This window comes from Vipera berus (assembly GCF_964194415.1).
Source record: "Vipera berus genome assembly, chromosome: W".
Taxonomy (NCBI): Eukaryota; Metazoa; Chordata; class Lepidosauria; order Squamata; family Viperidae; genus Vipera; species Vipera berus.
Genome location: NC_138210.1, coordinates 734,058 through 759,197, shown reverse-complemented (window position 1 = coordinate 759,197; position 25,140 = coordinate 734,058). Strand labels below are relative to the sequence as shown.

The 25,140-nt window shown below is 48.0% G+C and overlaps 1 protein-coding gene across 1 annotated transcript in view; it reads left to right on the top strand.

The window, feature by feature from the left end:
- Positions 1 to 24,773, top strand: part of LOC308676848 (DDB1- and CUL4-associated factor 7) — a 174,530-nt gene extending 149,757 nt beyond the window's left edge. Inside the window, exon 7 of the mRNA XM_081342879.1 lies at positions 24,423 to 24,773. Coding sequence (XP_081199005.1) covers positions 24,423 to 24,595 — 173 coding nt within the window. The 3' untranslated portion in view covers positions 24,596 to 24,773. The remainder of the gene's footprint in view (positions 1 to 24,422) is intronic.
- The last annotated feature ends 367 nt before the right edge of the window (positions 24,774 to 25,140 follow it).

Sequence of the window (25,140 nt, the reverse complement as noted above, 5' to 3'; positions counted from 1 at the left end):
GTTTAAGTTTAAGTTTAAGTTTTATTAAATTTTTATACCGCCCTTCTCCCGAAGGACTCAGGGCGGTGAACAGGGCATATAATAAAAATACAAAAGTACAAAAGTTAAAAAAGAATTAAATTAATGCCCAAAATAAAACAGTAAGAATATACAAATAATTAAAACCCTAAGTTGAATCCCCATCAGGCCAGGCCAGCTTGTTCGAATAAGTGGGTCTTTAACCCGCGCCGGAAGGAGCGGAGATCTGGTGCCATCCGGAGCTCAACCGGCAGTTGATTCCACAGAGCCGGGGCGCCCACAGAGAAGGCCCTCCCCCTGGGGGCCACCAGCCGGCATTCTCTGACCGGAGGCACCCTGAGGAGGCCCTCTCTGTGGGAACGCACAGGGCGGAGGGGAGTTGACGCCGGCAGCAGGTGGTCCCCGAGGTATTCCGGACCCATGCCATGTAAGGACTTAAAAACCATCACTAAGACCTTGAACCTCACCTGGAAGACAACTGGTAACCAATGCAGCTCGCGGAGCAAAGGTGTAACATGGGAGTACCGGGAAACTCCCAAGACAACTCTCGCGGCCGCATTCTGTACCAGTTGGAGCCTCCGAGTGGTCTTCAAGGGAAGCCCCATGTAGAGAGCATTGCAATAGTCAAGACGAGAGCTCACGAGCGCATGAGTGACCGTACACAGGGCATCCCGGTCTAGATAGGGCCGCAACTGACGCACCAGGCGAACCTGAGCGAAAGCCCCCCTAGTCACGGCTACTATATGATCTTCTAAGGTAAGCCGTGAATCTAGGAGGACTCCCAAGTTGCGAGCCCTATCCACGGGGGGTAAAGACTCACCCCCCATAGAAAGCAATGGAACATTTTGAATGTCCCGGGATGCCGGGATGTACAGCCACTCAGTCTTGTCAGGGTTGAGTTGAAGTCTGTTCCTCCCCATCCAGACCCGAACCGCCTCCAGGCAACGGGACATCACAGCGAGGGCATCACTGGGGTGGTTTGGGGTCGAAATAAAAAGTTGGGTATCATCGGCATATTGATGATACCCAACTCCAAAACCACGAATGATCTCACCCAGCGGTTTCATGTAGATGTTGAACAGGAGAGGCGAGAGAACCGACCCCTGAGGAACTCCACAAACGAGAGACCTAGGGGCCGATCTCTGCCCCCCTGCCAACACCGACTGCGAACGTCCCAGGAGATAGGAGGAGAACCACCGAAGAACCGTGCCTCCCACTCCCAATCCCCTGAGACGCCGCAGCAGGATACCATGGTCGATGGTATCGAAAGCCGCCGAGAGGTCTAATAGGACTAGGACAGAGGAACATCCCCTATCCCGGGCCCTCCAGAGATCATTCACCAGAGCGACCAATGCCGTCTCCGTGCTGTACCCGGGCCTGAAACCCGTTTGGTACGGATCCAGATAATCCGCTTCATCCAGGACCAGAGGGAGCTGATGCGCCACCACACTCTCAACAACCTTCGCAAGAAAGCGAAGGTTGGAGACTGGACGAAAGTTGTTCAACACAGCTGGGTCCAAGGCAGGCTTCTTGAGGAGGGGTCTCACCACCGCCTCCTTCAAGACGGTGGGGAAATTACCCTCGCTCAAAGAAGCAGATATAACCGCCTGGAACCAGCCTCGTGTCCTCTCCCTAGCTGCATAAACCAGCCAGGAAGGGCACGGATCCAATAAACATGTGGTGGAGCTCAACCTCCCCATAATCCTGTCCACTTCATCAGGGGTCACAGAATCAAACTCCTCCCAGATAACATTGACAAGACCGCCCGTGTCCTGATCGTCAGACTCTGCCCTGCTGGAGTCCAAACCGGTCCGAATCCGAGCGATTTTATCCGACAGATGTTGACCAAACTCCTCGGCGCGTCCCTGCAAGGGATCCTCCCTCACCTCCTGATTAAGGAGGGAGCGAGTCACCCTGAACAGGGCGGCCGGGCGATTATCTGCGGACGCGATGAGGGCAGAGAAGTAATTACACCTCGCTGCCCTCATCGCTGCGAGATAAGACCTAATATAGGTTCTTAACCGCAACCGGTCGGATTCGGATCGGCTGGACCTCCAGCAGCTCTCTAGGCCCCGTTTCCGACGCTTCATCTCCCGGAGCTCCGCGGAAAACCATGGAGCTCGTTGGGATCTGCACCGGATAAGGGGCCGCAAGGGTACAACTCGGTCCAGTGCCTCAGTGGCTGCCCTTTCCCAGGCTTCCACTAAGGCATCCGCCGAGTTGTGAGCGACGGAGGCAGGTGGGGATCCCAGCGCTGCCTGGAACCCGTCAGGGTCCATTAAGCGCCTGGGGCGGTACCATCTAGTTGGTTCCGCATCCCCACGGCGGGGGGTGGAAAGACGGAAGACCAGCCGCAGGAGGTGATGATCGGTCCATGACAGGGGCATAATAAATGGAGAGCCCCCACCAAGATCATCCAACCACCGTCCAGATAAAAAAACCAGGTCAAGGGTGTGGCCTCCCTCATGAGTTGGTTCAGAAATTACCTGCGTCAGGTCCATGGCCATCATGGAAGCCATGAACACCCGAGCTAACTCAGATGACCCTCCCAGGGATGGTAGATTGAAGTCACCCAAAACTAGAAGTTTGGGGAACTCAATCACCAAACCGGAGAGGACATCGAGTAGCTCAGGCAGGGCTGCCGCTGTGTGACTAGGCGAAACGTACACCAGCAGCAAGCCCAACTGCGCCCCCGGACCAAACCTCAAAAAGAGAGACTCACACCCGACTATCTGAGGAACGGTGGTCTCCCGCGGACATAAGGTCTCCCTCATAACTACCGCCACTCCCCCACCCCTACCTTGAGCCCGAGGCCGGTGTAACGCTCGGAAACCTGGTGGGCAAAGATCAACCAAAGGGACCCCACCCTCTGGACCCAACCAGGTTTCAGTGATACAAGCCAGGTCCGCATGCTCACCCTCCACCAAATCCCGCACAAGGGGAGCCTTGTTGACCACGGACCTGGCATTCAGGTAAACCAGCCGGAGCTCAGGAGGCTGCACATCCTCGCTCCCGGCACCTCGGGGAAGAAACAGAGGGTCGGAGCGCCTCACCGCTTGTAGACAGCGGAGACGGCCCTCCCGGTAACGATACGGCCCTCTGTCCATACGCCTGCTGCCATACCCCAGTGTCGTGGGAATCGGTAATCCCACGACCCGCTCCCGAGCCCCAGATGTAACCACACCCCGCTCCCCCCGAACGCAGTCGGACCCAGGCCTGGCCTGCACCACGGTTGTATGGCCACCCCCCATAGTCAGACAACCATTACCCCCCACCCCTCTCCCTAACCCCCTAAAAAATTTCACTAAAAAATTAACCAGGGGCCTCCTATTAAATTTATATCGAGAGCCCCTGGCCTTACCCGGCCATCTCTCAGGGTCCCAATAATTGGGCCCTTCATCGAGACTGGGAGTGGCAAAGAAGGCGGGACGCACCCAGGAGAGGGGGGCACCCCTGAGGGCGAACAAGTCCGTCCTGGAGTATCTATACATAAAGTCCGAATGTGGTGCCGGCGGGCGTCGAGCCCGCGGCGCGTGACATGCCGCCCCTTCTACCAGGGCCCCTCCTGCAGGGGGAGACATAAGAGGTAAGCAACTGTCCACCCGGCCCGCGGCGTCCACCCGTCCCCCCCCGTGGTATGCCAGGGTGCAATCGGTGGAATGCCCGCACCAACCGAGGGGCATGTACATCAGCTTCCCCTACCCATGTTGCTTCCTCTACGGGATATCCCTTCCACCTGATTAGGTACTGGACACCCCCCCAACGGACCCTGGCGTCAAGGATCTCTTGAACCTCGTAATGCTCGCCGTGGATGGGCCCAGGCCCTTCCTCCCCTACTGCCGTTGAGGCTGTGGTGGCAGGCTTTAGCAGGCTACTATGGAACACTGGGTGGAGTTTGCCTAGGAACTTCGGTAGCCGTAGCCGTACCGTTACGGGGTTAATTACCTGTACCACCCGGAATGGCCAGATATATTTGGGCCCTAGCTTCTTACAGGGCACGTGGGCACGCAGATACTTGGTGGACAGGTAGACCAAATCCCCCACCTTTGGGACTGCGAACGCTTTTCGTTTTTTATCGGCCTGCTCCTTATACGTTACCGCAGCCCGCTCCAGCGCTTTTTTCGCCGCACCCCAGGCCTCCTCGATCTGCCTCATCCACTCCTGAGGTTGACAGGGAGCCTCGTTCCCCGGGCTACACTCAGGGATAGGGACGAAATCGTTACCCATCACCACCTTGAAAGGGGAAAACCCCGTACTACTATGCACAGCGTTGTTATATGCTACTTCCGCAAACGCTAAAAGATCCACCCAGTTGGTTCGCTGGTACGACACGTAGCAACGTAGATAACGCTCAACAGCGGCATTGGCCCGTTCCGCTGCGCCGTTGGTGCTAGGGTGGTACGCCGTGCTAAGTCCTTGGGTTGATCCGATGAATCTAACAAATTCCTTCCACAAACGCGCCGTGAACTGCACACCCCGGTCCGAAATGATACGGCGCGGCACCCCATGTAAACGGTAGATGTGAGTTACAAAAAGCCAAGCCAATCGACGTGCCGAGGGCAATCCTTTACAGGGTATAAAGTGGGCTTGCTTAGAAAACCAGTCCACCACTGTCCAAATAACGTTGTGGCCTTTACTTTCGGGCAATTCGACAATGAAGTCCATGGCAATGTCTTGCCATGGACGGGTAGGGTTGGCCACCCTCTGTAGGAGGCCCAAAGGTTTTCCCACCATGGGTTTAGCGGTAGCGCAAATGTGGGATCGCCGTACGTAGTCCTCCACCGTCTTTGTCATGTGTGGCCACCAAAATTGCCGACGTGCCAAATGCAGGGTTTTTACAAATCCATAGTGGCCGGCTTGCTTGCTGTCATGACACCGATATAGCACACGTTCCCGCAAAGAGGCAGGTACATAGATCCGAGACCCGTGCCAGGCCAAGCCGTCTCGCATGATCACGAGCTCTGGGTGGGTCTGTAGCCAGTCGTCCCCCTGAAGGGCTTTCCGAAGGTCCTCACAGAGCTCGTCCTGTGCTGCTAGGGCAGCATTCCCCCCCCCGACCTGGACTTTCGGTAGGCACAAGTGGCTGTACTACGTCCTCCCTCTTACCCTCAAACTGCGGCATACGCGACAGTGCGTCCGCCAGGAAGTTTTTCCCCCCCGGAACATACTTCAACGTAAAGCGGAATCGTCGAAAGTACAGCGCCCACCGTACATGCTTGGGTGAGAGCTGTCGGGGTGTCTGCAAAGCCATCAGATTTTTATGATCTGTCCACACCTCAAATGGATGGACAGCCCCCTCCAAGTGATGTCGCCAAAGTTCCAATGCCCAGCGCACCGCGAAAGCCTCCTTCTCCCATATTGCCCAGGCACGCTCTGCGGGAGACAACTTTTTAGACGCATAAGCACATGGCTGAAGCGCCCCGTCATCGTTTCGCTGAAGAAGGACGGCTCCAAGAGCGACATCGCTCGCGTCTGCTTGGACCACATAGGGCAGAGTAGGGTTTGGGTGCCGTAAGATCGGTTCTTTAGCAAAAAGAGCCTTGAGTGTATCAAAGGCTCGTTGGCACTCTGCAGTCCACCCCACCCGTAATCCAGGACGCGGTTGGACTGTCAGCTGACGTGTACGGAGAAGGTCCGTGAGTGGGAGGGCTATGGCTGCAAAACATGGTATGAATTGGCGGTAAAAGTTCGCAAAGCCTAGAAAACTTTGTAACTGACGCCGCGTCCGCGGTGCCTGCCATTGCTGGATGGCCTCTACCTTCTTTGGGTCCATTTCCACCCCCCCTGCGGAGATCCTGTACCCTAAATAATCGAGCTGTGTCCTGTGGAACTCGCATTTGGACAGCTTGACGAAGAGCCGAGCGTCCCGCAACTTAGTCAACACCCGCCTGACCAAGGCGACGTGCTCTTCCAACGTCTCTGTGTAAACCAGGATGTCGTCCAGATAGACCAGGACCCCGCGGTATAAGAATTCATGCAAGACTTGGTTAATCAGTTGCATGAAGACAGCAGGGGCACCCTGTAGCCCGAACGGCATCACCCGAAACTGGAAACTGCCCAGAGGACAGTTGAATGCCGTCTTCCACTCGTCTCCTGCCTTGATTCGGATACGATAGTAGGCTTCTCTGAGGTCCAGTTTGGTAAAGATCCGGCCTTTCGCCAGATGGGCCAGCAGGTCTTTCATTAACGGGAGCGGGTAAAGGTGCTCAACGCACACTGCGTTTACACCGCGATAGTCCATGCACAGCCGAAGCCCACCGTCCTTTTTCTCGCGGAACAGCACGGGCGCCGCCATCCTAGACCGTGCTGGCTGGATGAACCCCCGCTCCAGGTTTTTGTCGATGTACCGCCAGAGCTCCTGCATTTCTTTCGGGGACATAGTGTACATCCGGGGTTTTGGCAGCTTGGCACCTGGTTCCAGCTCGATGGCGCAATCCGTGGAGCGATGAGGCGGTAGCGTGTCGCACTCTCGCTCGTCGAACACATCCAGCAGGTCGGAGTACTCTCGGGGTACCTGGGCCTCTTGTGCTAACCCACCCGCGCAGGCCCTCTCTCATTCCCCTGTGTGTAGTGGCCCCAGGAATGTGTGCTCCTGTGGAGGCTGTGGGCCCAACCCCAACCGAAGATGGCGGCAACCCCCCTCCCACCAGATCGTGGGGCCCCATCGAGGGCCTTATACGCTTTCTTCTGACCCGTACGGGGACTGACCAGCACCACAGGGAATACAAAGGGACAAACCGGAGCACTCACCATTGGGTCCTCGTCTAGGTCCTGTTCCTCCGGATTCTCGTACTGTGCGGGCTGTGTTTCCGCCAGCGTCTCCATCCGGACAGGAGTGGTTGGCCTAGAGACATCCCCGCCTAATTGGTGAGCAGCTCGTGTCCGCTCCGCGGACCTTCGGGTTCCAGTCCCTCGTGCCGAGGAGACAGAAGGGGCTGGCCGGGCAGGAGGCAGTGGGCAATCGGCTGCCCGGTGTCCTGGTTGGTCGCACCTGAAACACCTCAGGGCAGCCCGTACTGGCTGGGAGGGAGGCCGCGGAGACGCCCCCACAGGCCGCTCCTCCGCTTTTGTCTTCTCGGTCGGCCGTCGGCTTCCAGAGGGAGGTTCGAACCGTCCCCGCACGTCCTGCAACCCCACGTCCAGCTCCACGGCCACACGGTACCACTCCTGCAGTCGCGCCGGGACGCCGCGTACCACACAAGCCCGGCGGAGAGCCCCGTCCAGGCCAGCCCTAAAATGGTGGACGAGGAGACGCTCCGGCCATGAGCGCAACTTCCCGGCCACCTTACGGAACTCCCTCACATACTCTACCGCAGGTCTGCCTCGCTGTCGTAGGGAAAGGATGTCGGCTTCAGCCCGCTGCACCCGGGAGATGTCCTCGAAACGGGCCCGTAACGACTCCAAGAACAAGCCAACATCCCCAAGCTCCCGAGCATGGTCACTGTATAAATCGGCCGCCTAGGCCGCTGCCTCTCCTTGCAAGCAAGCTGTTACTGCCACCACCATAGCCCGCTGGGACACGTAAGCCTGGGCATACTGGTCCATATGACCTATCACCTGGCCCAGGAACATCGCCAGGCGGTTGGGGTGGCCGTCGTAGGTAACTGACAAAGGTGGTGGTCCCCACACCACTCCGGGTCCCCATGAACCCACCTGCGGCCCCAGTACGGGAGAGGCTCCAACTAGCCGTGTGGTCGGTTGGCCAGGCCTGTCGTCTGTCCCTGACCACATCCCCGCAGCACCTCGGCCAAGGCCTACAGGAGCAGGACCCTCACGAGGCACACCAAGACCAGGTTGGTTCTGGTAGGGTGGCGCGTCCAGAGATGAATGGGTCGGCCCAGCCCGTCCTGATGGGGCCCCGGTAGGGGACCATTGGCCTGGCTCCTGGCCACCAGACTCCCCAAACCTGGTCCGCAAAATGTCCATAGTCCGGTTGCCTGGGTTGGTTGAATAACTCCACTCCTCCCCATCGTCCTCCATAAGGCACCGCTCCCTCCAAACCGACGAGGGCCCCCTTAGCCGGGGTTCGTGGGTCTCCTCAAAACCTCTGTGGCTCAGGGCAGGGCCCAGCTACCTTCCTCTGCCGAGACCTTGGCTTCCTGCCTCCCTCGGCTCCACTGCGTAGTCCTCGAGTAACGACAGCCGCTGTCTAGGCCGGACCGCCGGGAGCGCAACCTCTCCCACGTCCACCGTCCTGGAGGAGGCTGCACCAGCCCCGGCCCCCATCTCAGGCCCGGCCTCCTTCTCAGGGTCAACCACTGGGGCGGCCCCCTGCAATCCCTCCGCCATGACAACTCACCCACTTGTCGCTCGGAAGGCAAGATGAAAGGGTGGAGAACGCTGGCTTACTCTCAAGCCTCGTCCGGAGAGCAGAAAATCAAGCAACCGAGACGAATGCTGAGTTCTTCAGGAACAGTTTATTGAGCAAAAGCAAATAAACTCCAAAAGGAACAAAGCCAGCGTTGGCTGCTACCCGCATCCAACGCTGTTAAATACACGTTGCATGTACACGCCCACGGCCCACCCGACCGCACCCACATCCGCCCATCCCTTACTTAACGCCCGTTCCTCCCAAACACCTTCCTTTGTGAAGCGTCCCGACACCCGGCCCCTCCATCCCCCAGGTGAGTTCCCTCGCGTACACCCTCCCCGTCGCCGCCAGACGCCACCCCCACACCCGTCCCCGGCACTGGCACTTTCCTACCCGACGCTTTAAACGCTGCTCCCCCCAGCTGCTCACCCCCCCTTCGCAGGACCGGCAAGCCCCCGGCTTCGCGTCCCCGTTTCACCAGCTCCCGGGCCCCAGGCTGATGTGTCCTGTCCACCAACGTCGCGAGAGCCGGGCCTGCAGCTGTCATGGGCCCATGGCCCTGCAAGGCCACCGTAGCCGGCAGGACGAGGCCGGGCCCATGGCCCTGCAAGGCCACCGTAGCCGGCAGGACGAGGCCGGGTCCAGGACCCTGCGAGGCCACCGTAGCCGGCAGGGCAAGGTCGGGCCGCACAGCGCGCGCGCGCATCACTGAGGCCCCAGCCGGCTCGGCGCACACGTGTGGAGGTGCACGGTCTTCAGCAAGCCGCCGTCGCTGCCGCAGCTGGTGGAATTCTACCGCGGCCTGGGCCCCGCCGAGGACTGGAGTGCTGGCGTCGATCGTGGGAGCAGGTGCTGGTGAGTGTTGCGCCCGTGGTGCCGGCAGGCGTCGAGCCCGCGGGGCGCGACACCATATCTGTATAGGTAGTCCTTGTTAATCTTGTTAATTGATAAAAATAAACTATTAACACTTCTATTTCTGAAAGCATTCTGAATTGGCCATGCTACCACCCACCACAGCCAACCAGAGAGCACTGACCCTCAACCAACCCACACAAGCCCCCCCTCCCATCAGCAATTCACTTCCCAATGACCCTGACCTGATGTAACCTACCCATCACAAAACTCACTGATGACTCACACCTGACCCATCACAAGACCCATCACAGACCCTCACTTGACACACCCACACCTGAAGCCCTTATAAACAGAAGAACACTGACATCCCCTAAACCCTGCTAAAGATGTTATCTGATCTGGTAATGGAATGTTCAGAAACTAACCCACAAGCTTGGAGAATGAACCTTCACCCGCATTCTTAATTTACAGCATTTTTGCACAAATGCCTAACACTTTTGCACAGTACTGTATATTACAATATATTTCTTCCATCCTTATTTTTTGCAGCAGTCATTTTATTAAGTTAATATAGTTAATCCACAGCCTTTTTCATTGTATCATTTCATGTAGTGGAATGTAGTCCAGATTTCCAGGAGAGAGGGAATACATTCGAGAGGAGCAAAAGATGGTGACGTTTAGATACTTTGTGTTGGGAAAAAAAGAGTTAACATCTCCTCCCTAGGAGTTCTTGTAGTATATTTATAATGGTGCAAGTAGTATGCTTTAGTTTGGAAAGATGTCTTTCTATAGGTGAGGAACAATAAAGGAAACTGCTTAAAAGAACTTCAGCGTGTCTTGTTTTTTGGAGCCTGACATTTCACCAAGCATCATACTTTCTATTAGCAAAACTCCACACAATGTTTAGTAGAGCATAACATGGATCTATCGCCAACCAATGGACTCCTACTTTATACACTCCCTGAACAACATAGATGACACTACAGCTAGTCCTTGACTTACAACCACAATTGAGCCAGCAGTGTGCTGCAGCTGCCAAAAAAGCCAACACAGTGCTAGGCTGCATTAACAGATGGATAGAATCAAGATCATGTGAAGTATTAATACCACTTTACAATGCCTTGGTAAGGCCACACCTGGAATACTGCATCCAATTTTGGTCACCACAATGTAAAAAAGATGTTGAGACTCTAGAAAGAGTATAGAGAAGAGCAACAAAGATGATCAGGGGACTGGAGGCTAAAACATATAGGGAACGGTTGCTGGAATTGGGTATGTGTAGTTTAATGAAGAGAAGGGCAAGGGGTGACATGATAGCAGTGTTCCAATATCTCACAGGTTGCCACAAGGAAGAGAGTGTCAAGTTATTCTCCAAAGCACCTGAAAGCAGGAGAAGAAGTAACAGATGTAAACTACTCAAGGAGAAAAGCAACCTAGAACTAAGGAGAAACTTCTTGACAGTTGGAACAGTTAACCAGTGGAACAACCTGCCTCCAGTGGTGGTGAATGCTCCAACACTGGAAGTTTTTAAGAAGAGATTGGACAGCCATTTGTCTGAAATGGTATAGGGTTTCCTGCCTGAGCAGGGGGTTGGACTAGATGATCTCCAAGGTCCCTTCCAACATTACTATTATTATTATTATTATTATTATTATTATTATTATTATTATTATTATTATTATTATTATTATTATTATTGAGTTGTTAAGTTAGTAACATGGTTGTTAAGTGAATCTGGCTTCCCCACTGGCATAATAATAATAATAATAATAATAATAATAATAATAATAATAATAATAATAATAATAATAATAATACGTTGGAAGGGACCTTGGAGGTCATCTAGTCCAACCCCCTGCTCAGGCAGGAAACCTTATACCATTTCAGGCAAATGGCTGTCCAGTCTCTTCTTAAAAACCTCCAGTGTTGGAGCATTCACCACCTCTGGAGGAAGGTTGTTCCACTGGTTAATTGTTCTAACTGTCAGGAAGTTTCTCCTTAGTTCTAGGTTGCTTCTCTCCTTGACTAGTTTCCATCCGTTGCTTCTTGTCCTGCTTTCAGGTGCTTTGGAGAATAGCTTGACTCCCTCTTCTTTGTGGTAGCCCCTGAGATATTGGAACACTGCTATCATGTCACCCCTCACTCTTCTCTTCGTTAAACTACACATACCCAATTCCAGCAACCGTTCCCTATATGTTTTGGCCTCCAGCCCCCTAATCATCTTTGTTGCTCTTCTCTGTACCCTTTCTAGAGTCTCGACATCTTTTTTACATCGTGGTGACCAAAACTGGATGCAGTATTCCAGGTGTGGCCTTACCAAAGCATTGTAAAGTGGTATTAGTACTTCACTTGATCTTGATTCTATCCCTCTGTTAATGCAGCCTAGCACTGTGTTGGCTTTTTTGGCAGCTGCAGCACACTGCTGGGTCATATTTAAGTGATTTTATTTATTTATTTATTATTATTAAATTTTTATACCGCCCTTCTCCCGAAGGACTCAGGGCAGTGTACAAGGCAATAAATATCAAAATATAAATACAAAAGTTAAAAAAATTAAAAAGAATTAAATAATTATGCCCAATATAATACAATAATAAAACTGTGTTAAAACTAAATCCAACCCCAAACCCATCAGACCAGGCCAGATTGTTCAAATAAATAAGTTTTTAAATCGCGCCAGAAGGAGCGAAGGTCGGGGGCCATCCGGAGCTCAACCGGCAAGCAGTTCAATAGGTCTGGCGCGCCCACAGAGAACGCCCTCCCCCTGGGGGCCACCAATCGACATTCTCTGATCGGAGGCACCCTGAGGAGGCCCACTCTGTGGGAGCGCACTGGACGGAGGGAAGTTGATGCCGGCAGCAGGTGCTGCCGTAGGTAATCCGGACCCATGCCATGTAGGGCTTTATAGGTCATTACCAGCACCTTGAATCTCACCCGGAGGGCAACTAGCAGCCAATGCAGCTCACGGAGCAGAGGTGTAACATGGGAGTATCGGGAGACCCCCAACACAACTCGCGCGGCTGCATTCTGCACCAGTTGAAGTCTCCGAGTGGACCTCAAGGGCAGCCCCATGTAGAGAGCGTTGCAGTAGTCCAAACGAGAGGTCACGAGCGCATGAGTGACTGTCCGCAAGGCATCCCGGTCTAGATAGGGCCGCAACTGGCGCACCAGGCAAACCTGGGCTAAGGCCCCCCTAGTCACAGCTCCTATATGATCTTCTAAGGAGAGCTGTGAATCTAGAAGGACCCCCAAGTTGCGAGCCCAATCTACGGGGGGTAATAACTCACCCCCCATATTAAGAGATGGAAAATTCTGCGTTTCCCGGGATGCCAACACGCAAAGCCACTCAGTCTTGTCAGGGTTGAGCTGAAGCCTGTTCCTCCCCATCCAGACCCGGACCGCCTCCAGGCAACGGGACATCACGTCGAGGGCATCACTGGGGTGGTTTGGGGTTGAAATAAAAAGCTGGGTATCATCAGCGTACTGATGATAACCAACTCCAAAACCACAAATGATCTCACCCAGAGGCTTCATGTAGATGTTGAACAGGAGAGGGGAGAGGACCGATCCCTGAGGAACTCCACAAACAAGGGGCCTCAAGGTCGACCTCTGCCCTCCTGCCAACACCGACTGCGAACGCCCCAGAAGGTAGGAGGAGAACCACTGAAGAACTGTGCCTCCCACTCCCAACCCCCTGAGGCGCCGCAGCAGGATACCATGGTCGATGGTATCGAAAGCCGCTGAGAGGTCTAATAGGACTAGGACAGAGGAACAACCCCTGTCCCGAGCCCGCCAGAGATCATTCACCAGTGCGACCAATGCCGTCTCCGTGCTGTACCCGGACCTGAAGCCCGATTGGTACGGGTCTAGATAATCAGCTTCCTCCAAGAACAGAGGGAGCTGATGCGCCACCACGCTCTCAACAACCTTCGCAAGAAAGCGAAGGTTGGAGACCGGACGAAGTTATTTAATACAGCTGGGTCCAGGGCAGGCTTCTTGAGGAGGGGTCTCACCACCGCCTCCTTCAAGCCGGCGGGAAAACTACCCTCCCTCAAAGAAGCAGTTATCACTGCCTGGAGCCAGCCTCGTGTCCCATCCTGGGCTGCATAAACCAGCCAGGAGGGGCACGGGTCCAACAAACACGTGGTGGAGCTCAGCTTCCCCATGATCCTGTCCACATCTTCAGGAGTCACAGGATCAAACTCCTCCCAGATTGTCTACTAGGACTCCGAGATCCCTCTCACAGTTACTACTATTGAGCAAGGCACCACCTATACTATACCTGTGCATTTGATTTTTCCTGCCTAAATGTAGAACCTTACTTTTTTCACCATTGAATTTCATTTTGTTAGATAGTGCCCAGTGTTAGAGTCTGTCCAGATCCTTCTGTATCTTAAGCCTATCTTCTGGAGTATTGGCCTGCCAGCTTGGTGTCGTCTGCAAATTTGATGAGTTCCCCATCTATCCCCTCATCCAAGTCGTTAATGAAGATATTGAAGAGCACTGGGCCCAGAACAGAGCCCTGGGGCACCCCACTACACACTTCCTTCCATGTAGATGCGGTTCCATTGAGGACCACACGCTGAGTACGGCCTGTCAGCCAGCTACGAATCCATCTGGTGGTGATGCTATCTAACCCACATTTTTCTATCTTATCAAGTAGTAGGTTGTGATCTACTTTATCAAATGCCTTACTGAAGTCCAAGTAAATTATATCTACAGCATTCCTCTGGTCCACTAGTTTTGTCACTTGGTCAAACAATGTAATAAGATTTGTCTGGCATGATCTGTTTTTGACAAACCCATGTTGACTTTTAGTGATGACTTTGTTTGCATCAAGGTGTTCGCTGATTTGTTGTTTGATTATCTTTTCCAGAATCTTCCCAGGTATTGAGGTCAGGCTGATAGGTCTGTAGTTTCCTGGATCTATTTTTCCCCCTTTTTTGAATATGGGAACTACATCAGCTCTCTTCCAGTCCTCTGGTAGTTCCGCAGTGCTCCAGGATCTATGAAAAATATAGTTCAGTGGTTCTGAGATCACGTCTGCCAGTTCCTTGAGAACTTTGGGATGTAATCCATCTGGTCCTGGTGATTTGAACTCGTCTAGGCTGGACAGGTGTTCACTTACCATTTTTTTTCCTATCTTAACTTGCGTTTCTATTCTGTTTTTTATGGCACTGGTTTTGGTAGGTTGGACTGGTTTTTTCCCTTTGTGTAAAGACAGATGCAAAAAACGAGTTAAATAGTTCTGCTTTCTCCCTATTGCTTGTCAGAAGGTCGCAAAAGGTGATCACATGACCCTGAGATACTGCAACCGTGATAAATACATGCCAGTTACCAAGTGTCTGAATTTTGATTGTTTGACCATGAGGATGCTGCAACAGTCGTAAGTGTGAAAAATGGTCATAACTCACTTTTTCAGTGCTATTGTAACTTTGAATAGTCACTAAATGAATGGTTGTAAGTCGAAGGCTACCTGTAATTTCTTGGAATTTTGAGGACAGATGAAAATAAGCCCAATCAGAAGAAAAACAAGCTCCTTTAAATTCTCCTCTCACTTAAATCCATGATGTAGCTCCATCCATTTGCAACTATCTACTCCCCTGAATATGTTAAGGCTGCAATTGTCATGTGAAAAACGGTCATAAGTCACTTTTTCAGTATTGTAACTTCAAACAGTCACTAAACAAATGATTATAAATCAAAGACTGTATGTAATTAGTATTTTTGACTTACATCATAATCTTTTCAATCATAACCCTAGAGTTTCACTTTCCTGTTTATATTGATTGACTCTCCTCTACAAGATCAGATCATTGTCAAGCGTGATCAGGAGCCAGGGCAGTTCAAATGAATACAGGTTTATTGCATGCTAACAGTCTCTACACAAATCTGAACTACTAACGGTCAAAGCAAATTGATGGTAGATAAGGGTCAATGGAACTCAAGGTGGGGTGGACTTAGATCTCATGGGCACGAAGGGACTTGAGACTGATGATGTGCTTGACCTCAGGCTCAGCCTGATCATCTCCTGCAATCACCTTCTTTTAGATCTCTTACATCATTCCCCTTTTACTAAGTTTCATAGACATACAACACATTTTTCTTTTTTCATTAACTCATGCTCTTTACCATTTATTCATTTTATATTCTAGTTTGCAGTCTTCCATATACCATGATCATCATCAAATATGCCCATATACAGTCATGTGAAAAAGAAAGTACATCCTCTTTGAGTTCTATGGTTTCACGTAGCAGGACATAGTAAGAAACATCTGGTCCTTAGCAGTTCTTAAAAGTAGGCAAATGCAACCTCATGAACAACAACACATGACATTTTACACCATGTCGTGTGAAAAACTAAGTACAACCTAACTGCTTCCTTAAGTACAAAGAGGCTAAGTAGCAGTCACTTGACCCCCTCTTCTACAGAAATACAGAATCTACATATCTACAGAAATGCACATGATCAAAGATAAAACCCCTCTAGTTTTAAGAGTTTGCTGGTCTCCAGCATTGAGGTTTGTGTTAACACAATGCCAAAGTGTGAAGACATCAGCAATGATCTTAAGAGAAGCAATTGGTAACGAAACATTTGGAAACCAACCCACAAGCTTGGAGAACTAACCTTCACCCTCATCTTACACCTGAGCTACAGATATTGGAAACCTACATGGGTGTTCAATGCTTAAACTTGCCCACTGCTGGGAGACTTTCAACGATCGTCAACCCTTAAATAGCTACACTTCCTCCATGAATGCCTCCTCAAACAACTCCAAAAAGCATATGCTACCGACCACCGATCAACCACACACAAGCACGGAAACTGGCCTTCAAAAACGGACGCAAAATGCTTTGATTCATGATCATCAATACCCACAACCACCTTGAAAAATATCAATGCATCATTGACAAACAAAAACCCCGCATGCCTCCACTCCATCGGGCAAGACCTGACAGATACCAATGCACGATCCACAGGAATGCCAACAAAATACAAACCCCAGAACACAACTCACTACAAGAGAAACTCAATACCATCACCCCAAAACCATAAGACAACAACTCAGAACTATGGATCAGAAAACTATCCAGCAGACCTCTATCTGATGACGAAAAGGCCGTCCTCAGACATAGCCTCAATTTCAACCACGAAGATGCTGACCCCACTGAATTAATCGCCAATCTCGAATCCATTCTAAAACCACACCACCTGGACCAAAAACACAAAAAGACATCAGACAAAGAATCATCCCCAACGTGCAATGCAACAGGCGAAATGAAACACTCAGCCAAAAGGAGAAGAGAGCACTAAAGAAACTGAAGCAAGACTAAAGCATCGTCATCCTACCAGCAGACAAAGGCAGACTGATGGTAGTAATGGACAAAACTGACTACATCAGCAAAGCCAAAAACCATCTAAACGACACCAACACCTACCAAATAATCCACAATGATCCAGAAATAAAAGACACCCTAAGAAAAATGAAAAAAAACCTGCTAACACCACTAGAGAGAAAGCACACCACAAGACTCCTCCACACCCAGGTTCTATGGACTCCCCAAAATACACAAGAATGCGATCCCCTTATGCCCAATTGTGTCTCTACCTGGAACACTGACATACAAACTAGCAAAAACCCTGCAGAGGAAACTGAGACAACTGGTCAATGATGCAACCCACTCAATAAACTCCCCAGAACAATTTCTCCAACTCATCAAGCACACCAAGATCAAGAGGGAAGAAATCATGGTATCCTTCAACGTCACTGTGGTGGTCCCTACATCTCCTCCTTTTTGTTTTTAACTGCCATACAGATCTTTATGTTGATTCAACAGTTTGTAGGCGTATAACACCTCTTTCCAGGGTGATCATAACTGCCTACACAAAAACCATAAACTTGGTAAGCATTGTATACGACAGCACAAACCAATCAGCAAACACACAACTCCAATTATGATGGGGACAATTTGTCGCACCCATCCAAAATCAGATAGCCAAGACCATAACCAATCCCATGGATTTGTCACTGCAGAGCCAGTATAACTAAGGAATTTTTCTTTAACCATCTTTTCCATAACATCAATTGTATGAGTAATATTAACATGAAAATCAGAAATATAAACACAACAGTGACTATGAATAAAAGCACACACCCCTCTTTTTGTGGCTAACATAATATCTAAAGCCATGTGATTCCACAATACAACATCTCTAATGTCTGAAACTTCTTGTTCTAACAATTCAAAGTCTTGATAGTTTGATTAAACATAGCTACAATCCAATGATTCAAATATATGCAAATCTCTATAATTCATGGCAACTCCCGATGGTGGTATAAGTCCTCTCGCCATTTGCATTTCAATCCTTCAGCTTATTGGACTTTGATCAAAGTTCACGTTTCTTCTGTTTCTTAAACGACCAAATGGCAACTCATTCGTTATGTAGATTGAAGGTACAACACATTATTTCCCCAGGCTCCTTGCTCCGGTTTCCCTTTTCCCCAATTGAACTGAATAAACATTGACTTCATTACACAACATACCTAAACAAGTCCCAAATATTATACATATAAAATTAACAAACATTTCAATTTTAGCTGTATGTATAACTTCCTTCTCCACATCGTTTCCAAGAGTTTTCTCCTTATGCAATACAGATTGTTCATTCTGAGGTGGAATTTCCTTTGGCATTTTGATTGTTATCCTTTGATTCTTTCGGAAATCCGGAATAGGATCGTATAACCCTTGATGCCATGGGTTCATGATATGGTCTCACACACCTGGCTGGAATCCAGACTGGACCTGTTGGAGCAAGCACAGCAGCATATCCTCTCCCCCATGTTAACAAAGGCACAGGACCATGCCAAATGGGATCAGGTGGAGTTCTATACCAAACTTTAGCCTTTTGCACCTCTAACTGTTGACCAAAATGTCGTTCCACAGCTGTGGAGTCCAAAACTGAATCTAATTTTGAAATATTTAAATGATTTAAAGTAAATAAAGTTAAAGATAACCATTCCTGCAACACTGGTAAATTAGTCACAGTTCCTCCTTTTTTGTTTTTATGTTTGTCAAGAGCCTCCTTTAATGTCCTATTTGCTCTTTCTACTATTGCTTGACCTTGAGAATTGTAAGGAATACCAAATTTATGCAAAATATCCCATTTATCACAAAATTTCGCAAAAGCCGCACTGCAATATGCAGACCCATTGTCCGTTTTAATTTGTACAGGTTTTCCCATTTTTGAAAAACTTCTAATACAATGATTGATCACATGTTTCACTTTTTCTCCTCTTTGAGGAGAAACAAAAATATACCCAGAACACGTATCAATAGAAACATGTAAATACTTCCAAGGAGCAAAAGGAGGATATTGAGTAACATCCATTTGCCAAATTTCATTTGCTTTCAATCCTCTGGGATTGACACCCATAGAAGGACCGAAAACATTCTGACCACAGGATGTACACTGCTTAATGATGGCTGTGGCTTCTGACATAGAGATTCCAAATTGCTTACACAAGGCTTTTGCATTTTGATGAAAATAAGAATGACTCTCCCATGGTGTAATTGTGGCCGCCAAAGCAACCTCTGCTGTAGCTGCATCTGCCACTGCATTGCCTTCTGAAAGCCATCCAGGAAATGGTTGATGACTTCTAATATGAGACACATGTAAATAATATCTTCGGCTAGCTAATAACTGCTGCAGTGTAAGAAAAAGAGAAAATAAATTGTCCTCCACACTGGGAGAAACATAAGCATGAGAAAGATTCTGAATAACATTAGCAACATACAAACTATCAGTAATTAAATTAAATGCTTGATTTTTAAATAGTTGCAAAGACAAAATTACTGCGGCTAACTCTGCCCTTTGCGCAGACTTCTGAGGAGGGGTAATTTTCGTTTTCCATTGGCCTTTTCCCTGCCAGGCTACAGCACCCCACTGTTTACCTCCATCAGTAAATACTGTAAGAGCATCAGAAAGAGGCCACACTGAATTTAAGGAACGAAGAGAAAAATGCTCTTGTTGTAACAAAGATATTCTCGGGTCAATTGGAATGTGATATCGATACTTACCCACAAAATCTGCCAGCACTAATTGTAATTCAGACGAAAAAGATAGACTATTTTCCCAGTCTTTCAAAGAATGAGGAACTACTATTACCACCAAATCTAAGCCTAACATTTGCATACTGCGATGTCTTCCTTTAACAATAAGTTGAGCATATAAAGTGTTAATTGAACTGATAGTTTTTGGCTGAGAATTGTTCAAATGAATCCATTCTATAATAAACAACTTGTCATTGAAGTCTGAAACTTGGCATAAAATCCCAGTAGGCAATTTACAGGTATTTAGTAAGGAACGAGGAAGGATTAAACCTACTGTTCCTTTAGGCAATGGTCCCCAAAGTTGAGTTGGCATACAAGTCACAACGTCAGGAAAATCCAAATTAATATCTTGCTGATTAATCAAATCTATACCTGCACTACCCTTGGTGGCTGTGGGAACGTTCTGAACAGACAATTTTTCACAAATAGATGCAGTGTTGCCCTTATAACTTTGTTCATTTTGGCAACAAGCAGCTTTACTTCCTGGGCTAGCTGCTAGCCCGCATCCCAGTTTCCTGAAGTCTTAACATTTCTACATTGGTTTGCCCAATGAAATCCCTTCTTGCATTTTGGACAAGGCTGTTTCGGGCGAACTCCAGATTTATTATTTCCCTGTCTACTTCCAACACTATTCCCTCCTCCTGGAGCTCGACATTGTGCCTTAAAATGACCAGGTTTCCCACAGTTGAAACAATTACCCGTTTGTTGACCAAATTTTCCTTTTTGCAAAGCGTTAGCTAAAGTACTCATATTCCACACCCCTGTTCCCACAGAGGAACATGCTCTTAACATATCTGCTATTCCATAAGTTGGTTGACTCATTATATTAGTTAGAGCTTTTTTACAGTCTGCGTTTGCAGCTTCATAAACCAATTTCAACAAAAGTTCTTGAACTGCTTCTGCATTATCAATTTGTTTCTCAATAGCCTCTTTCAATGTATCAATGAATTCTGGATAAGGCTCAGTTGGCCCCTGTCGGACATTAGTAAAAGACTTAGTGGGTTTGCCTGACTGAGGTACTTTTTTATACGCGCTTATCACACAATGGCCAATTACAGGATAAGCAGCATCAGGAATTCCTCCTACTTGTTGTAGAACAGTGGTAAATCGACCAGAACCATAAAGTTGATCTGGAGTGTAAGCTCCTCCAGAGTTGTTTCCAGCTACAATAGCGTTACGCTGATATTCAGAATCCCAAACTACATACTGTGCCGGTGTTAAAAGCATTCTCCACAAATCCTTCCAATCTTGTGGAACCATATTATATCCTGTAGATATCCCTTCTATGGTTCCTTGCACAAAGGAGGAATGCAATCCTGTCTCAGTTATACTTTTCCTAATTTCTCTCAAAATAGAAAAAGGCAACGGCTGCCAACGATATTGCCTATTTCCTTGACCATCTATCTCCACCGTTACGGGAGAAGCCTCCAAACCTTCTACCAATTCCTCCGGTGACAATAACCCTTTCCCTTGAGCTTCGTCAAATCCTGCTCTAACTACCCCAACTGCCCCTTGACACTTTAAACTTTTTGTACTTGCTTCATCAACTTTTTTAGAACCCTCCAAATTGTTAATTTCAGGTAATGATGTATACGACTTAGATATTAACTTAATCTCCTCCGGAGCCTTTGGGGTAACTAAACGAGGCATTGGAGTCAACACATAAGGTAGCGGGGCGGACAGTTCTGGTGAAAGGAACAAAGGATTAGAATGTGCTATTAAAGCTTCCAAAATTTTTTCCCAAAGAAGTAAATGATTAATTGAGGCTCTTGGTTCCTCATGTAAAATTTTCCCTATCCTTTTCCAATCCTGAACTTCTAAAGTACCTTGTTCAGGATACCAGGGACATTGAGCTGAAATAACCCTGAGTAAGTTTTCTATGTCTCCTAAACCTACTTGACAAAAAGCAGGAAACGTATTCTTTAAGATCTGGCGTAACTCCTTCGCATGGAGTTTTTGTGACGCTGAAAAATCATTCCCCATACTTACGAATATTCGGTCCCATCCTGCAAGATCCGATGAAGTGCACTATGCCTATGCCAGGCATAAGTCTGAGGGTCTCAAAGAATCACGTCAGGGTCACCACATGTGGTGGTCTGTCATGAAAATAAGACAAAGTCTTTTCTATCTCGGGATGAAAGCCCAGAGCAATGTCCAAAGCTCTCTTTTATTTACAAGGAAATACACTCATTGGATTGAGCTCGTGTACAACAAAAAATCCTAGTCTCCCATTGGCTCTGAACCTGCATGATATTCCCCCGGCTTGGTTATGTCAGCTGCATTTTAATAGCTAACAATTAACTGATTGACCTTGTGCTGAACAGGTGGTTTATCATGGCTTGTTTCAGGAGACTGAAAAACAATTGTTTCAGCTGCGCTTCTGCAGCCTGCAATAATTTCCCTACAGTCACCATACTCTTCACCTCAATTGACATTGACCTGGCTAAGCAAACCACCACCTACTCACTAAGCAACATACCACAAAGATGATGTTACCACAAAACACTCCATGTCCATAGAAACCATCATGAAACTTCTGGATATATGCCTCAACACATACTTCAAGTTCAATGGGAAAATCTATAAGCAAGTACAAGGTACCCCGATGGGATCACCCATATCAGGCCTAATAGCAGATGCAGTCATGCAACAACTCGAATCCATAGCTCTACCCACCATTCAACCAAAATTCTGGACACGCTATGTTGATGACACCATCATCATTAAATGCTCCCAAATTGAAGAAACACACCACCTACTCAGTAACATATTCTCTGGGATCAAATTCACATGTGAAGAGGAAACAGACAACAGACTCCCATTCCTCGACATCGACATAAGGAGACTAGACAACGGAAAAGTGGAAACCCACGTCTACCGCAAACCCATGCACATGGAACAGATCCTCAGTTTCACAAGCAACCACCCCACTGCAAACAAAAGCTGTGTCCAGACCCTCTTCAAAAGAGCCAGGACACACTGCAGCACCACGACTCTTAAGAAAAGCAGAAGAGAAACAACTGCTTGACATCTTTCTCTGTAATGGCTATCCGAAAAACTTCCTATTCAGACACACAGCAACCAAACCACAACACAACACACCAGACAGCCAACCACCACACAAAAACTAACCCTACCATACAAAAAAGGGGTGTTGGAAATGACAGCCAGAATTCCCCAACCTCTAGGAATAGCAGTAGCCCACAAACTCACAGCCAAACTCCACCAGGAATTATCCAGAACCAAAGACAAGATACAGAAGGATGAAACAATGTAATCTACAAAGTCAACTCCAACAATTGCAACCAATTCTACATGGGACAATCATCACGCCAATTAAAAAACAGGATCCAAGAACACCAGCTGGCAGTCAAACGCCACGATTCCAAATCCTTAATCTTTACCCATACCAACACCAAACAGCGCCAGTTCGATTGGAGCAACACAAAAATCATCAGCCATGCTACCACCCTCCACGCTCGTGAGTTCATCGAAGCCTGGTACTCCACAAGCAATTCTATAAAGAGACACATTGTCCTACAACCTGCCTACAAACCCCTCAGAATCCAAATCAACCACATAGCCAATCAGAGACGGCGCCAACCCTCAACCAACCCATGCAAGCCCTCTCAACCAGCACTTCACCTCCCAATGACCCTGACCTGATGTAACCTACCCATCACAAGTTCCATCACAAGTGTCTCACTTGACACACCCATACCTGACCCATCACAAGACCCTGACCTGATGGGACCCTGACCTGACGTGACCTCACCATCACAAGACCTAGTGACCACACAAAGCCCTTATAAACAGAAGAACACTGATACTGACATCCCCTAAACTCCGCTGAAGATGTCACCTAGTCTGGTAATGAAACGTTTGGAAACCAACCCACAAGCTCAGAGAACGAACCTTCATCCTCATTCAAGAAAGTTTCCAACCTTCCCAGGAGTGGACATCCCAGAAAATTCACCCCAAGGTCAGACCGTGTAATGCTCAGAAAAATTGCAAAAAATCCAAGAGTTACATCTCAGACTCTATAGGCCTCAGTCAGCATGTTAAATGTTAAAGTTCATGACAGTACAATTAGAAAAAGACTGAACAAGTATGGTTTGTTTGGAAGGGTCGCCAGGAGAAAGCCTCTTCTCTCTAAAAAGAATATGTCAGCAAAGTTGCATCTGAACAAATTACAAGACTTCTGCAACACTGTCCTTTGGACAGACAAGACCAAAGTGGAGATGTTTGGCCATAATCCACAGTGCCACATTTGGCAAAAAAGAAACACAGTGTATCAGCACAAACATCTCATACCAACCATCGAGCACAGTGGTAGAGGGGTGATGATTTGGGCTTTTTTTGCAGCCACAGGACCTGGGCACCTTGCAGTCATTGAGTCGTCCATAAACTCCCTCTGTATACCAAAGTATTTTAAAGTCAAATGTGAGGCCATCTGTCCAACAGCTAAAGCCTGGCCAACATTAAGTTATGCAACAGGACAATGATCCCAAGCACACCAGTAAATCTACATCAGAATGACTGAAAAAGAAAAGAATGAAGGTGTTGCACTGGCGCAGTCAAAGTCCAGACCTCAGCCCGATTGAAATGCTGTGGTGGGCCCTCAAGAGCTGTGCATAAACAAATGCCCACAAACCTCAACAAACTGAAGCAATGTTGTAAAGAAGAGTGGGCCAAAATTCCCCCACAATGATGTGAGAGACTGATAAAGTCATAGAGAAAATGATTACTTCACGTTATTGCTGCTAAAGATGGTTCTACAAGCCATTGAATCATAAGGTGTACTTAGTTCTTCACACATGGCTTCTCCATTTTGGCTTTCTTTTTGTAAAATAAATGTTATGGTGTAAAATGCCATGTTTTGTTGTTCATCTGAGGATGTATTTACCTACTTTTAAGAACTGCTAAGGACCACATGATTTTTAATATGTCCAGATACATAAAACCATAGAACTCAAAGAATGTGTACCTTCTTTTTCACATGACTGTATTTGATAGTAATGACCCCAATGATTTCTCAAGGCTTTTCTTATCTATTTTGGGATACATGGTTGAATAAATTATCTGCAAAGAAAACTTAACTAAATCTATATTTCACCTTTGACAGCGGATGACCATCAAGCTCTCATTTGGGATATCCAGCAAATGCCTCGTGCCATTGAAGATCCAATCTTGGCTTACACAGCAGAAGGAGAAATTAACAATGTGCAGTGGGCATCAACTCAGCCAGACTGGATCGCCATCTGTTACAACAACTGTCTGGAAATCCTGAGAGTTTAAAAATAACTAGGTTATGGGAAATAATGAAGCAGGATGCTCCTCTTTCAGTGTTCTAAAGTTAAGAAGAAAGCTGCATTGAAACAGTCTCACTAGCTCTTATTAACTTCTAGGAAGACTGACAGCTGGAGTTAGTGAGTATACATGATGAACTTCTACCCATCTTTTCTATCTCCTCCCCTCCCCCACTCCATGTGAATGACTTAAAAATGCAGAGATATCCTTGATGTTTCCGATCCTCTCAGATTTTATCAACATCTTCAATTAAAGTTATGTATATATTATGGCCATTTGTGTTGAGCATTTTTATTACAATGGCAGTGACTGCCACTTAACATTCTGCATTAAATTTGTTATAAATGCCTAAAATCTATTCAAAGTTATATAGCTATTAAAGTAACTTTTATTAAATATTTTCTTTTCCTCTCTCCCTGCTCCCAGGCAATTTCTTTGATACCAATTATGAGTTTGTAAGGGTTTCTGTGCAACAAAGTTCTGTTGTTAAAATTGTTCTTTGCCTATAAGCAAGGACTTGTCCTGTGTAGGAG